At 35.8% G+C, this 16,665-nt stretch overlaps 2 protein-coding genes across 2 annotated transcripts; one reads left to right on the forward strand and one right to left on the reverse strand.

The window, feature by feature from the left end:
* The first annotated feature begins 5,234 nt into the window (after nucleotides 1-5,234).
* Nucleotides 5,235-9,503, forward strand: LOC147296578 (U-box domain-containing protein 13-like). Its single transcript, XM_086254626.1, has 4 exons — nucleotides 5,235-5,624; nucleotides 6,555-6,671; nucleotides 7,064-7,516; nucleotides 7,948-9,503. Exons 1-4 carry the CDS (start codon nucleotides 5,355-5,357, stop codon nucleotides 9,097-9,099), a joined length of 1,992 nt encoding a protein of 663 aa, XP_086110752.1. The 5' UTR covers nucleotides 5,235-5,354; the 3' UTR covers nucleotides 9,100-9,503.
* A 5,344-nt stretch (nucleotides 9,504-14,847) lies between these two features.
* Nucleotides 14,848-16,597, reverse strand: LOC147296579 (dof zinc finger protein DOF3.6-like). Its single transcript, XM_086255339.1, has 2 exons — nucleotides 16,363-16,597; nucleotides 14,848-16,181 (listed from the first exon to the last, which is right to left on the reverse strand). The coding sequence occupies exons 1-2, from the start codon at nucleotides 16,411-16,413 to the stop codon at nucleotides 15,153-15,155; spliced, it is 1,080 nt and encodes a 359-aa protein (XP_086111465.1). The 5' UTR covers nucleotides 16,414-16,597; the 3' UTR covers nucleotides 14,848-15,152.
* Nucleotides 16,598-16,665: the final 68 nt, after the last annotated feature.

Genomic DNA, 16,665 nt, shown 5'->3' on the forward strand with positions numbered 1-16,665 from the left:
TTCCCACGGGATTTAAGACTTTAAGGGAAAGGCCGTTGCGCTAAACACCAAGCTTCGTTACCAGGCATCTGAGCTGTCCTTACGGCGGGTCACATGCACCTCCATCACCCCCTGCCACTGTCTAATGTCTCCTGCCCCACACGCGGGACCCACACGTGCGACGGTGCATATAATAAAAGAGTTTCACAGTATTCCTCCTAGATGCACCAGTATCATGAGAGATCCTTCATCGACGGCTCTGATTCGTTCGTTCCCAACTCCAATACCGGATCACGCCACGTCGGACAGTACACACGTCCACCATGTGCCGCGGTTCTCGCCTCGTGGGAACCACTTCCTTTTCACCTAAAACAAGCTGGGGCCCACTTCGTTCTCGGGGACTCTTTCCCCGTCTTCCATCCGACGGCTGGAGGCTCTTTAACCGAGTGAGCTGATAAGCGCCGAGCCACGGAGCCGCCCAGTCCGGCCACGACACGAGTCGCTGTGGTGACGGTCTGGCTTTTCCATTCCACCACCCACCCGGTTCATGTGGCCCACGTGTATATGCTACTCTGATATGGCAGGGTTTGAGTACAGCCTGGCACTGGATAGGGATCGTACGTCTCAGAATTCCCCTGGGTTTGCCACGTGGATGGTTCAGATTTATCCTCTGTGAAATAGTCAGGCCATACTGTTGTAGACATGTAGTAGTAGTACCAGCGGCAGCAACCACTTTTCCCATTTTAGGTCCGTTTGGATGTTGTCTGTTTACCACTTGCTGGTTAGCTGTGATCAACCCCAGCAGAACACGTGGAGTCTCTTTTTATTTTTTTAAATGATAATATATCTATTTTTTAATGAATTTTTAATACAGAGACTATTAGTAATTTGAATTTTTTAATATTATTAATCTTAAGTATTATTTGTTTTATTTTGAAAAAAGGGATGTAATTTGAATGCATTATAACTTATAAGTAATTCTATCACTTTTTAAATTGAACTACTCAACAACCATAATCTTAAGTCTATTTGAAAGTGAGAAATTATAAAATAAGAAAATAAAGGATTAAGTCAATTTTTTTAATTGATATAGTTTTTCTTTTTACTATTAATAGAGTTGTTACTCTTTCCTCATGATATTATTTATTACTCTTAAAAGGGGTACTATTTTTTGACTATTATTGTGTTGTACTGTTGTGTGTTGTATTGCACTATTGCATTATTGCTTAACTAATTAACGACCATTTGGCAATGAGGTGATTTATTGCTCGTATAATTTGTTTTAAGTCTCTGTAACCAAATAGATTAAAAACGCCTAGCTTGTCACATTTCATCGACAAAAAAATGTCACATAAAAAGAACATAGTTTAATTAGTTATAATGGAACTTCAACTATAAGGACACAGTCTCTTGATTATTGGTACAGAGACCAACTTCACTAAGAAATGTCAGCAGTGGAGGACTAATACCAACATAAACAGACTACAGAGGGTCAGCAGTGGAGGATTAAGTACCGTACCCAAGAAAAAAGAACAAAAAAAATATATAAAGAAAATAAAAGGAGGACTTTTACTGTCACATGCAGAAGTTATTTATAATTTGCTCATCTGTACAGAACTATAAATAAAATATGTTGTTCTAAAAGTATCTTTTTCTAGGTGCAAATTAAAAAGTATCTTGATTCTTTGCAGTTCTTGCACAAAGAACATCAAATATCTCTGAGATTCCTTTTGAATAACAAATTAAAAAAAAAAATTTAGAGTTCAGTCTATTTTATGAGTCTTTTTTAGACTAAAATCGGTAATAATTTAGGATTTATAATTAAGTTCTTTTATTTTTCTTCTTTGACGGCTTTATGTTAGGTTTTAACTCGGAGATTTTGGGCGGAACATGCAGCCTCTACAAAGCCCACTCTATACCCTAAGAGGGGAAACACCCTTCAAATAAGGGGAAATACCCTTCAAATCGGAAGATGACTTTATTATAAATTAAAAAGATTTTCTTACTAATTATCTCTTTAAAAAATACAAAACTTTAATATATACACATGTATTTAATTGATATTCCCACAATCTTATCAATAATTCATGCATACTAGCTAGTTGTCATTGTTTAAATTGCTTGTAGGAATGATTGCCGTTCTTTTTGGATATCACATATTAGCATATGTTGTCTTCCACTTGTAATTAATTAGTACAAATTGTCCTTATTTTATTTTTAATTTTAACTTTAAGTTGTGTTTTGAAGTGCTTTTGATAATGCTAAAAGAAATATCGGATAATCAAAACTAATTTTAGAGTTAGGAAAACACTTTAGTGCTTTTGAATGAAGAAGTACTTATTAATAGATGATTTATAGAAAGCGTTACCAAGTCAATGCGTAGGAAATCAATTTAACTTTAAATAATATATGTTGTTACATATATGTTAATTTCGAATGAAAGTGCCACTAACAAAAACATTATTGAAAAAAAAATGGTTCCTACATAGATAATCACACGAAAAACACATTTAATAGCTAGCTTGGCCCCCTTTTGTCGACTCGTCCTTTCACTCTTGTACATTTGTCCCAAGGACAAGTCTCACCCAAACACAAGAAAGTAAAATTTCCAAGAAGTGTATCTATCACAATCCCTATTATTTAGTATTGTATTGCATTAGACAGTTGAGATTGTCCACATATAAAATAGAATAATTGGAATTGGGAAGTGGTCGACTTGTTTACGCGTATGGTACATATATATGACATTATGTCATTATCAAATTAAAGAAGTAGCTAGGACTTGCTGGGTATTTGGTATATGTCCCATCTTTGTAGGAGCAGTCTGTCATATGCCATTATTGGAATTTGGCTCTCCAATTTCCATCTATGCATGGCTAGCTAGCAAACAATTCATTATTATTCCACTTTTCCCCAGCATGGATATTTCGTGTACCAACTTGCAAGAAGATGTTGCCTCTTTGGCTTCACTTGCCGGCATCATGTTTGCCTAATTGCCTCATGCTTCCTACAAGATATGATATTGATATCAAGTTGACGTTAGGTCGGCACTCGGCATTATCTTCTTTATTAGTCTTTCGCCAAATTTCCTTTAAATGGGAATTAACTTATGTAACAAGTGTATATATATTATCTCTCGTAATACTCTCTAGTATATATGCTAGATGAATTATTTATATAATTATTACTATAATTATTACATGTAAGTTTTTTTTTTTTTTTTTTTTTTTTAAGTTACACTATATGAATATGAGCATCACCCAAAAACACAACAAAGAATACAATCCAATGCTCAATTTTTCTTTTTGATGTTTTGATATTGTGCTTAAAGCTAGTTAAGGGTTGAACGTTTTGAATTGAAAATTCTATATTTAGTTTATATTGAACAAATAATTAAAAAGAAATCTAAGACAACATACTTTGAGACATAAACATAAAATAAACACTGTACAAAATCAGTAGAGGATCCACAATCAAAAAGCAAACCAACAATGTGAAAATTTTGAAACACAAGCCTACGAACTTGTTAATTACTAGAATAAACTAGAGTAGTGAACAACCAAAAAGAGGACAATGACATTTTTGTCCAGTTTGTTGTGTGTGACCATCAATGTGTTTTGCCTTGGAGACAAAATGATATTATGTAAGAACTAAAGAGAGTTTGGAATGCTAAAAGGAAAATTAGATTATTGATGAACTTTAATTGAAAGGACAATGCTAATTATGAGAGGTTCCTTTGATATTGTTTTTTAGAAATACTTTTATCGAAACCACTTATGCTAATAAGTACATATAAATTTTTATAAAAATTTTAGATTGTTCATGCAAAGACACTTGAAAGTGTTTCAAGAGGAACATGTGCTTCTAAAAAATTTTTTTAAAAGTATTTTTATAAACTAAAAACACTTTTATTTATTTTTGTCAAGCACTATTAAAAATATTTTTACTAATCTAAAAGTGCTTTTGAGTTTTGACAGTTCTAAAAATAGTGCCAAACGTACTATAATATATTGAAATATATATATATATATATTTGGTAAATATATTGAAAGATATATTGAAACAGACACATCAATTATCAATTGTGCTTGTAGTTGTTGTTTGTAGAACGTTGACTGTTGCCCACTATGGTATCTTTTGGGTAGTGTTCTAATATAATTCTCTGGGATTCTTTTTAATGAAATCAAATTAGATACCTTTCCTTATTATTCTGGATTTACTTTGATAACCACGTTATATATGCCAAGATTGAATCAATCTTACTTTACTTTGACCTCGTTTGATTTTCTGTTTGACTTACCTTCTTTTTCCCATCATCCCATTATTTTAGCTTTGGTTTTTTCCTTTTCCGCCGTAAAAAATTTGACTTTTTAACTTTCCAAAATATCCTTAAATCTGAAATACAACTATACAATTGGTCATTCCAAACATAACCAAAACTAACACTTGGTACATTGTATTAAGCTTTACTATACATCATTGTACTCAACAGTATTGTACTATACAAATACAAAAATATAAATCATACGGTTTGTTTTAAAACCTTAAAAATGTCACACATTATAATAACATTTAGTTTAATACAATTCGATACAATCTAATAAAGTGCACCAATTAAAATTGTTTTGAGTCTTTTAACAAGTAAAACCATGATATATATAACTCATTTAATAATTTGTTTTTTGCAAAATAGTTCCAAAGGACCAAAATTGAAATGAAATTTTTTTTGGGTGTATATTTGATATTCTTTTGGATTTTTGTCTAATATTGTTTTGTTAGTGAAATATATTTTTCAGTAGTGCACTAGTACTAGATATTTCACATTTTTTTCTTAATTTACATGACATTTACATATTAAACACTAAAAAATAAAACTTAAAATAAAAAATAAAAAATACCCTATTTTACTAATGACACATGAGATAAAATAAAAATGTTAAGAAAAAAAAGTTGAAACAATTAACATTATTTAATATTGTTTTACACTGGTAGCTGAGTTGGTGGAAATTACCCGCGGTAGTTAAACCGAATAAACGGACCGCCCGCCTACCATAACATACGAAACCAACCAACGAAGAACTCCAGCCAAGTGACCCAAGTCGACCAAGTCCACGAGTCCAACAACACAAACACCCAAACCATGTGCGGTTAATTCCCAACCCAAGCCACCCAACCATGGTTTGAAAGCTGATTCACACACACTGAGCCGCGCTTCATAAAACTCTCTCTCCGCTCGTCCCCCACTCATCTCTCTCTCTCTCTCTCTCTCTCTCTCTCTCACGGGGACGACCGAGACCTGCTTCCCATTTGGCCTTCCGTCAAGTCAAGACGGTGCGTTTTAGTGAGATCGGCGAAGAGCCAGAGAAAGAGGAGCTATGGAGGAAGACAAAGGTGGTCTGGTGCAGAGCCTGATCGACATAGTCAACGAGATAGCTTCGATCTCCGACTACCGTTGCACGGTGAAGAAGCAGTACTGTAATTTGGCGAGGAGGTTGAAGCTGTTGACCCCAATGTTCGAGGAGATTAGGGATAGCAGAGAGGCGGTCCCCGAGGACACTGTGAAGGCCTTGCTTAATTTCAAGGAAGCTCTGGAATCAGCTAAGGACTTGCTCAGATTCGGTAGCGAAACCAGCAAGATTTACCTGGTCCGTGCGTATCATTCGATTCGATTCGATTCGATTCTTCCTCTTTCGTCCTTGCATTTCTCTCAGTTTCTGTGTGTCCTTGCTTATTTATTGCTCTCTCGCTGATTGTTTCTGTTTTTCTAATTTTTTTTTTTATGTTTGGTTGCTGAGAAAATCGGGGATATGGAGGACATTATTTGTTACTCGCCTTTGCTCGTTGTGGAAGCAACCAAAGCAATAACATTTCGACATTAAAAAAAACTTAAGACTAAGCTAAGATTAGCAGAATAGTTGTGTTAGGCTTTGCTAAATAAGATTTTTTTTTTTTTGGGTCAAAAATAAAGTTTCAACGGTTCTAATAAGCTACTAAAAATTGAGATTTTCCACCAAAAGTGATAAGAATCCTAATTTGAAGATATCCAGCAATTTTGAAATATCAGTGAATTTGGGTTTGAGGATTTATATTATTATAGTTTGAGCAGATGTGAAGGGTATAAGATGGCGAAAAATATTATATTTAGAAACTAAATTACATGATTGGCTAAAAAGAACTAACTGAGAGCGTTTAACAGACTCTCAGTATTGAGATTTGAACTTAAATTTCACAAAAAATTTGTAAACCATTGACTTCGTGAATATTGTGACCACATTGTATAATTTTGATAGGAATATTGATTACAATTGCAGATTAGATACGGAACATGCATGTTTGAATAGGCTCTTTAATTTGATTAGAACCTCTGGGGCGTTTTATGTCCTATGGTCTTATTTGTCAATGCTCTTTCCTTTCTATACTTTGCTTGGGCTCGTTTGGATATTCCTGTGTTTGATTATGAAAGGTTTTAATTCTTAACCAATTGAAAGTGATAAGGGTGCTTCAAACTTCTAGTCAGATCAACCTTAATTGTTCCTCTTTCTCTCTCTCATAAACCCTTTTCACCCTACTTGCAGGTCCTGGAAAGGGAGCAAATTATGAAGAAGTTCCATGAGGCGACAGCTCGATTGGAACAAGCTTTAAGTGGAATTTCCTATGAAAAGCTTGACATGTCAGATGAAGTTAAGGAACAGGTATAGATTCATCATTCAACATTCCACTGTCATTGTTTTGGGATGTAATAACCAAGGGCTACAACGCAATAGTCGTCTTATATTTCTAAATATGTCCCTGGCATGATTTCTTTGGAATCCTTGTCATATATAAGCTGACATTATAATTAGATGGCATGTTTTTCCTTCCAAAATTCCTGAAGTATTTTCTTTAAACTATATTTAAAGATCTTTGCACATGCACACAGACATGTAAACACACAATGTCTTGGAGAACTTATTCATTAACTTTCAGTATGTGGTTCAACCAGAATTCGAGTAGGTTCCAAATCAGAGCTCCTTAACTTTATTCATTATATTATTTTTCAGATTTTTGAGTTTTGATATATTCTCGAACTCTTTCTATCTTCCAGGTTGAGCTTGTTCTTGCTCAGTTTAGAAGAGCCAAAGGAAGGGCTGATTCACACGATGTTGAGCTATTTGACGATCTCTTATCCCTTTACAATACGAATGATGCAGAAACAGATCCAGCTGTCCTAAGAAGACTGGTTGAAAAGTTACAATTGACAGGGATAGCTGAACTTACACAAGAGTCACTAGCCTTGCATGAGATGGTTACTTCCAGTGGTGGGGATCCTGGAGAGAGCATTGAGAAGATGTCAATGTTATTGAAAAGAATTAAAGATTTTGTACAAACAGAAAACCCCGACTTGGATGCTCCTGCAACAGAAAAGAGTATCTTTGCAAGTTGCAGTGGACAAGCATCCACTGACAAGAATCACAAGGCCCCAGTTATACCGGATGATTTTCGCTGTCCAATAGCACTGGAGTTAATGAAGGATCCTGTCATTGTTTCAACAGGGCAGGTATATGCTTGCTCTATGATACCCAGAACTCAATTGCACCATAGTTATCCCTTTTCCTGTTTCCTTTATGTTTTATGGGATGGTATCAGATGTTTTGGCCCCCATCCATTCCTTTTTCTGTCACATGGATATCAGATGTCAATAAAAAACACCATGTTCTTGCAGAAATTGTTGGCATAAAATTTGTTTGCTGCATTGTACCCAGTTGTTGGGTCAATGAGTCCTCCATTTGAGATCGGCCTGGTTTTCATATGTTATTTTCTTTATGTTGTTGGTCAGAAAGAAACTAATTTTTTTTTTGTTGGGCGGTTGAAAAGATGTCATACAGATTGGGGTAATGTGTTATGAATACATTTCAAATCCATACCCCAGGACACACAATCAATCATGCTACCGCTAATTTTAAAATATCTTGCTTTCAACTGCTGCAGACCTACGAACGTTCCTGTATTGAGAAGTGGCTGGAAGCAGGGCATGGCACATGTCCGAAAACACAACAGACGCTCTCTAGCACCGCTCTCACACCAAACTATGCTTTACGTAGCCTCATAGCCCAATGGTGCGAGGCAAATGGTATTGAACCACCAAAAAGACCCAATTCTCAACCCAGTAAAACTGCATCTGCCTGCTCACCTGCAGAACGTACTAAGATCGAACTTCTCCTCCACAAACTAAAATCTGCAAGCCCTGAAGACCAAAGGTCTGCTGCAGGTGAAATCCGCCTTCTTGCCAAGCGTAATGCAGATAATCGTGTAGCTATTGCTGAAGCTGGTGCAATTCCCCTGCTTGTAGGCCTCCTTTCAACCCCGGACTCTCGTACCCAAGAGCATGCTGTGACAGCACTTCTCAACCTTTCTATATGTGAGGATAACAAAGGAAGCATAATATCCTCTGGAGCAGTTCCTGGTATTGTTCATGTGCTCAAGCATGGAGGCATGGAAGCGCGGGAAAATGCAGCTGCGACCCTTTTCAGCCTCTCTGTTGTAGATGAAAACAAGGTTAGAATTGGTGCTTCAGGAGCCATCCCACCACTTGTTACATTGCTGAGTGAAGGTACACAAAGGGGGAAGAAGGATGCTGCAACAGCACTTTTTAACTTGTGCATTTATCAAGGCAACAAGGGAAAGGCAGTAAGGGCTGGTGTTGTTTCAACACTAATGCAGCTGCTGACAGAACCTGGAGGCGGAATGGTGGATGAGGCACTGGCCATTCTAGCAATACTGTCTAGCCATCCTGAAGGGAAAGCAGCCATTGGAGCTGCCGAGGCAGTGCCAGTTTTGGTTGAAGTTATTGGAACTGGATCTCCTCGAAACAGAGAAAATGCAGCTGCAGTTATGGTACACCTTTGTGCTGGAGACCAACAATATTTAGTAGAGGCTCAGAAACTTGGAGTGATGGGTTCATTATTAGATTTGGCACAGAATGGCACAGATAGAGGCAAGAGAAAGGCTGCACAGTTGCTTGAGCGACTTAGTCGGTTTGTTGAGCAGCAGCAGACGCAGGCTCAGGCACAAGCCGAGGCACAATCTGATGAGACCCAGCAGTCACAGCCACCTTCCACACTGAATGCTGTTGACAGCTGATGGCTCTTTTTCCTTTTTCTTTTGTTTGCTTGGTTTCTTTTGTTCTTTCAAGTATGAAAAGAGGCGGCTTTTGCTTTTGCATGGGAGGTGGAAGATCACCTTCCAGATATGTAAGTTATTCATTTCTTTGTGTGGGATGAGGACTATACTTTCAGGGGTTCTTTCCTTGTAAGAGCATCATGGGTATTGGTTAGGGAGGAGGAAGGGGTAAAACAGAAGGAAGAAAAGGCTGAGATATATATATGTATATGTATATATATCTGACATATTGTATTATGTGAAATGTACCATTATAACATGTATGACTGTAAGCATCCTCAGTTTTTAGAGAAGAGATGTTGCCTGTATTCAAACCAAACTGCCTTGGTGCAAAACTTCGTTGAATATGTATCGTTGATCAAAGGAAGAAATTAAAATTAAACTAATTGTTGCTGTTGGTTCATTGCTAATTTTGCATTCAATGGCATCTGTTACTATGAAAAGCATGGGCTTAAAAATATTAGGCCCTAGTATATCTGGTACGAAGCCACTTCAAATGGGTTTAACAGCTTTGGCCCAGAGTAGGATCAATTCAGTATGGGTTACATGAGCCTCTGGTAAACCTTTTTTTTTTTTTTTTGGCCACTGAGCCTCTGGTAAACTTTAAAGTTGGAGAATAGAATTGAAAATATATTCCTAAGAGATTTAAAGTATTTTAAATTGAGGTGTATCTCTCTCTCTCTCTCTATCTCACGCACACACAGAGGTATATTGCAGAGCAGTGCCGTGGCTCAACCTTGGTATAATGGTATGGACCTTAAAGGTAAGCATTGCCCTATAAGAATAAAGAGTTCCTAATGATCCGAACCTAATAAAATAGACTCATCCTGTCCTAATCACTAATCAGACCCATTTAGCAAATTCCAACCCGAAACTACCATTTGGGGTGTCTGAACAGTTTTGGCTACTCTAGCTAGCTTTTGGATTTAAGTTGGAAATCCTCTTGCCACTGTTAATTTCTTGACCCAAGAAACCAATGTTGTCATGATTCTTCCAAAAAGGTTTTTGCATAGATTGTAAATATTGCATCATTCAAATCACATCTAGCAAATACATTCTTTGTCATGATTGTCATCGAAAAATTACAACTTATTCGTGAACCATAACTTTTTGTAAACTTTTTTCTAATGGAGAAAGCATGCATTATTCATTCTTCCCAAGGAAATGCTTTCCACAACACCTCCTGATCGAGATAGGAACTGCCAATAATATCACATGGTATATGCTAGCTTGACAAACAACTGATTAAGACGTACACTTCTTGCTTTTTATATCCGTAAGAAGGATTGGGATTATCAAAACATGTTGATGCTTGGCCTTCATATATAATTGTACGTCAGCCCTATCCATATGCGTTCTGCTGAAAAGATGTAAAAGACTTTTAACACTAAACATAGTAGAAGAAAGTAATTGTCAAGAATTAAGATAACAAAGAGAGAGAAGCTAACAAGATTTGAATTTCCAAAGAATCCTCTTTACTCGGATTGACATCCTGAGGTTTTTTTTTTTTTTTTTTAAGTCGGTACACCATATAAAGTTCTTTGAATCTCAACCACAAAAAAAAAAAGGGAAAAAATTGATAGACCAAGATTAATTACCACGTGACCAACATTGCACAAGGTATCCTCACAAAATGTTAAGATATATGGAGAGCAGTTTTGCTCACCTCCTTTAACTCAAGAGTATGCTCGCCTCTCATCTAAAATACTGCCACGTGTTTAAAAAACTAACCATGAGTTAACTATTGTATTTAATTATTTATGATGTTATAATGATGAGAGAGAAAAATAATTTGACAACTCTTTTCTTATTTTATCCTTATCTTTTATTACTCAACTTTTTTTTTTTATCACCCGTTAATTTCTCTTTTCTCTTTTATTTAATTATTTCTAATAATTTTTACTTCTTTTGTTTTTTTTGCTCTTCTCCAGTACGCCTCTAGTATTCAAAAAATCACATCCATTTTTTTGGGTCTTCTCCTGTATACACATTTATCTATTTTTTTAATTAATTAAAAAATAAAAATATTCTAACAACACATTTGCAATTTGAACAAAAAACTCATTTGCAAAGTTTAATCTAAAATGTTGGCCAAACAAAAATCTAAAACAACTCATTTACATACATAGAAAATTCAATAAAAAAGTTACATGAGTTCAAAAAAAAAAAATTATGTCGTTGCAACTATTCTTCTCTCTTCAAATGCTGCAACACCTTGGATTGACCTAAGAATTTGTTTGATCTGAAAAGGTCATGTATGAGACAAGAAAGGAGAATTCTTATGCAAAAAAAAAAAAGTGTTGTTGGATTATTTTTTTAATTAATTAAAAAATTAGATAAAAGGTGTATACATGAGAAGACCCAAAAAAATTGGATGTGGTTTTTTGGGTACGGGAGGCATACTAGAAAAGAGCAAAAAAAAAAAAGCAAAAATTATTAAATGCATGTGGTTTTTTAGATACTAGAGGCGTACTGGAGAAGAGCAAAAAAACAAAAGAAGCAAAAATTATTAGAAATAATTAAATAAAAGAGAAAATAAAAATTAATAGGTAATAAAAAAGTAGAAAAAAGTTGAGTAATAAAAGATAAGGATAAAAGTAGAAAAGAGTTGTCAAATTATTTTTCTTTCTCATCATTATAATATCATAAATAATTAAATACAATAGATTAACTCGTGGTTAATTTTGTAAACACATGGCAGCATTTTAGATGGGAGGTGAGCATACACCTGAGTTAAAGGAGGTGAGCAAAACTGCTCTCAGATATATGCATGTATATATTGTGCTGCATGATTTATCATGATGTGATATGATGTTAACAAATAATACCAATTGAAATTTAGATCATGAGAACCTTAATTATACGACAATGTATTATCCCATAAACTATTATTAGTCAGTAAGTTTTAGCAAGGATTGTCCCATAAGGGGGGTATGGAGTATTATAGGAAAGCTAGAAAACGTTTTTTTTTTTTTTTTTGGTTAAAACGGATTGCGAACATACCTAGCTAGCATGTACTTTTGACCAAAAAATAAAACATACCTAGCATGTACTTTTGACCCAAAAAAAAAAACCTAGCATGTACTAGGCATAGTCTAGTATGTTACATGTTCGTATTTATTATGGTGCCAACCACAAGTATGAATACCCATATCATTCCTCATACAATACTACAAAGTTGTGTTGTGCTGATCATTTTAAACATGTCGGGGCATGCTATGTCAATTCATTTGACAAAAAGGGTAGGTTCCGAGAGCAGGCAAATTAATCAATCATTTTAGCTAGACCTCCAAATTCTCTTATATATTATGATAATTTTAAAAATAAAATTATGTAAATGTATAAATGACTAAATGCCTTATTTTATGATTCGTCTTAGGACCAGCCCTAATATGACACTCTACTTTGAGTAACTATAAATAATGCTATTTTTTCTTTTGTCCATTATATTTTGATAATGATAAAGTTAAAATGAAAGCAATAGGTGTAATCCAAAGAAGACCAGCTAGTTTGATGACTGGTGCATTAATTTGGAGGCGCATGGCGCATTCAGAGCATGGAGCCAAACAATCTGAAAAAAGAAAAATATTTCAGTTTTGTTTTGTTTTTTTTTCTTTCTCGTTCTTCCACATTTTTTAGCTTAAAAAGAAAAGACAATTAAAGAGGGCCCATTTGGAAGAAGAAGAAGAAGGCGATAAAGAGGAATAAAGTGAAAAAGAAAAACAAAACGCAGGCCCATCTGCTTCAACAAACGCATAAACACTCAAGACTGAGAGAGAGAGAGAGAGAGAGAGAGAGAGAGAGAGAGAGAGAGAGTGTGAGAGAGCATATATTTCACGCTTATCCAGGAGTGGGTCAACAAAATGAACATATATCAAGTTCTTGGTCTTGGAATTCCGAGCCATAAGGCTTTATTAATTTGATTGCTCTTCGAAATCGTACCTCTGCAGCCTCAACAGCAACCATTCCTCTTTTACTTCTTTGCTTTTCCATATACTGATGATGCATGCACATTTTACACTCACAATTAACTGTTTTCACTATCTACGTCCTCATGACCAATATTTAAGCTGATCGATGAATGATGACCATCAAGAGAGAGAGTGTGTGTCTGTGTGTGTGTGTGTGTGCTTTTTAGTTGCTTCTGTGCATTCTGTTTTGATTGCTTTATTCGTCATATATTGCTGGGCAGCCTTGGTTCTTGCAAAAGCAAATTCTTTGATTCCTCTCCAGCTTTATATAATTAAGGTGACCAATCCCTCTTTTGGCTTACAAAACTTATACTATGTAATTATTAGTGTTCAAGATCTGCACAAATATAAACGTTGTTTTACTTTAAGAAATTTAAGATGTTATATATATATATTGTTGGACTATGAATTTAAATTGTATATTTTTACAAAAATATAATCAATTAATAATTTAAATTGATATAATTTTGATAAAATAACATACGAGATTGTCCAAAAGATATTTATTTTTTATTTTCTTTGTCTCAATTTGAAAAGAATAAGAAAATGGGGAGCCATGCATGTTTGATTAAAGTATTAAGCCAAGTGTTAATGAAAAGGTCTGGCGCGCTATAGCTTCTTTTGACCATAGCCATAGGGTTCTTGATTATGGCTCACGCACCACTTGTCTAACAAAATTCTAGAATACTTGCTCATTTGGGTTTGGTTGAAAATGGAGATCAGTTGCATGCATGGTTTTTAGTGGATTTTTGGCGTTTTCTCACATTGTTGTTGGCTTTTACTTCAACTTTCACTTTCACCCACGTAAAACAAATAAGTACTTCTACTCTTATACATCATCATATTCTTATTATTACAAAATCATTAATGTAGTACCGTTTTGTATATACGATATGGTGATGATATATATATATATATATATATCTCTCTCTCTGATGCACAAAGCTAAATGAAGTAAACAGTTTTCTTTGGGGAGGTGAAAACTGAAAAACAAATTAACATCTCTCTCTCAGTGAATCTGATCATAAAAATATGAGGGACAAGAAGTTTTCTTGGGATTCAAATTTTGACACATTTAGAGGAATTGGGAAAAATGTGGCAAGTGTGGAGTCAGTTCCCCTCTTTGAGTCTTCATGACACATCAATTTTCCCCTTCATATATTAATTTTCGAGAGAGACACACATACCATTGAAGAAGGTGCTGGTGAATGACTTAAAGGTAACCCTTTTCAGAGCAATGGCGGAACGTGGAGAGAGAGAGAGAGAGTTACAATTAATGCAAAATCAGGCACATAATAATTATAAACTGTAGAAGCTCTACATAAACTTCAATGAATTTGGCAGAAACGTGGGTATCTAGCAACTTTCTTGGTTAATTAATATATTTGCAGCTTTTGCATGTATGTGACCTCAAAGTAGTGTATCATGAAGATCATATATATGAACAATAACGCATATATATATCGACCCAAACTTTTGGTGGAATTACACAATACAACTAATTTCCTGCCAAAGAAACCTTATATATATATATTCAATCAAACAATAGTGGCCATAAAATATATGAACAATAAAATTTGCAATTCTTCTTTTCTGTTGAGTAAAATATTAATGAATGCAGTTTGATTTCTCGATGCGAAGCATGCAATTGGTATAATATTAATGTATATATGTGCATGAAGAAGATTGATCGAGAGATATATACCATGAAATAAATTAAAAGTTTTCAAAGGGACTACACTGAGCTCATATAATATATATATATATATATTGTCAGATACAAACCCCACGACCATACACACACACTTAGGACCAACTGGGAACTTAATTAAACCCACACAATACATGATACCACCAATCATATATGGTAGTAACTCATACAAATTGTTTAAAAGAAAAACAAATAAAGTACAACGTAATTTAAAAAACCCTACCATTTCTTGCAATTCATGACCATCTTGGACAGTGTTTCCTGGCTTGGAGCTTGCAAGTAGTTAGTTTTGTAGAAGACCCAGCAGCAGTAGCTTTGTATCGATCTTAAGCTTACAAGAGATGGGTTGTGGAAGAAGAGTTGAGAGTACCCGATAAATCTGTCCAAGCACTAATTCCGGTACCCCAGATCAATTGATTCGTATTATTGTTTTCTGAAATGCCCAAATTAGGTCTTGTCAAACTACGCCCATGGCCGTTGTCTTCCATTTTCACTGGAGGAACCCTAGAAGAAGTAGTCGAGGGCATATTGGTCCTTAGTTGCTGGCTACTGCTGCTGCACTCTCCATTAACCATACCACCTTGCTCACTCCCAGTTTGATTAAATGCGTATAACAAACCTGTTGATGGTGTGATTGACTGATCAAACCCACCCATGAAAGGAATTTGCTGCAAATTTCGCCACTGATCCATTCCTTGATGATCTCCACCACCACCAGCTGATAAACTATTCATCAAGTTGCCACCAAACCCCATATGATGATGAACATCACTCTGTGGCTGCTGGATCTCAGTACTGAAGTTTAATCCCATGTTCCCACCCCCACCATAACGACTAAGGTTTTGTATTGAGGCCAAGAACGAACTTGACAGTTGACTCTGTGGTTGCGAAAAATGAGTCATCAAATCAGTGTTTTGATTGGTAGTTGCAGTAGTAGTATTGGCTACTGGGGATTTGGAGCGGCTGCTGCTGCTGCTGTTGTTACTGCTTTTACTCTTCTTGTTCCGGCGGCACCCTCCGCCTACCGGAACGTTCCTCAGGGCGCCGCCTCTCGTCCAGTAACGCCGGCACGTCTTGCAGAAGTGGCGTGGCTGCGAGAGGCTGTAGTTGTTGAAGTAGCAAAACTTGGTGTTGGTGGACTCGCAGCGCGGGCACTTGAGCGCGGTTTCCGGCTGTGGCATCTTTGCCATTCGAGCTCGATCAGCCATCGAACTGGGTCTGATCGAGCCTGGACCACCACCACTGCCACCGCTGCCACCGCTGCCACCGCTGCCACTGCCAACATGATTAAGTGGTTGTGACGGAGGTAGTGGCGGGAGCAGCCGATTCTGATGATCACTTGCTAGTGGGAGATTTTGTTGCTGCAAAGATAAAAATCCAACGAATAATTATACAACCATAAAAGAAACAAATATTTCTCGTATATTCACAAAGAGATAGAGATCATAAAGGAATAGGAATAATTTGCTTTTTTTTTTTTTTATCATTCCAATTCCCTTTTTTTTATGGGATGGTTGAATTTGGAGAGAAATAAAACCTCACCTGGTGCCAATTGGGAGGATCTAAATAGACTGGAATAGAGGAGAAAACCATGGCGTTTGATGATCTTTATTTTTTTCTTTTATAAAGTTTGATGGGTCTTTAGGAAATATGGTGGTGGAGAATCACACACTAAGAGGGAATACTAGCAGAGGCAAAGAGAGAAAGAGAGAAAGAGAGAAAGAGAAAAGAGAAAGGTAGAGAGGAGGAAAGCAAAGCAAAGCAATTAGGGAGAGGGCTTTTGTATATATTGTATATTTTGCTTTTGTTCCCTCTTTCTCTCGCTCATCTCATTCCCATCTCTTT

The sequence above is a fragment of the Dryas octopetala genome, chromosome 1 (genome assembly GCF_963921425.1).
Source record: "Dryas octopetala chromosome 1, drDryOcto1.1, whole genome shotgun sequence".
NCBI classification, from domain to species: Eukaryota; Viridiplantae; Streptophyta; class Magnoliopsida; order Rosales; family Rosaceae; genus Dryas; species Dryas octopetala.

What these genes read in the sequence shown, in the direction of transcription:
- LOC147296578 (XM_086254626.1), top strand. Translation starts at nt 5,355, where the DNA reads ATGGAGGAAGACAAAGGTGGTCTGGTGCAGAGCCTGATCGACATAGTC. An exon ending in AAACCAGCAAGATTTACCTG is followed by an intron (nt 5,625 to 6,554) that starts GTCCGTGCGTAT and finishes CCCTACTTGCAG; the next exon opens with GTCCTGGAAAGGGAGCAAAT. An exon ending in CAGATGAAGTTAAGGAACAG is followed by an intron (nt 6,672 to 7,063) that starts GTATAGATTCAT and finishes TCTATCTTCCAG; the next exon opens with GTTGAGCTTGTTCTTGCTCA.
- LOC147296579 (XM_086255339.1), bottom strand. Translation starts at nt 16,413, where the DNA reads ATGGTTTTCTCCTCTATTCCAGTCTATTTAGATCCTCCCAATTGGCAC. An exon ending in ATCCTCCCAATTGGCACCAG is followed by an intron (nt 16,182 to 16,362) that starts GTGAGGTTTTAT and finishes TTATCTTTGCAG; the next exon opens with CAACAAAATCTCCCACTAGC.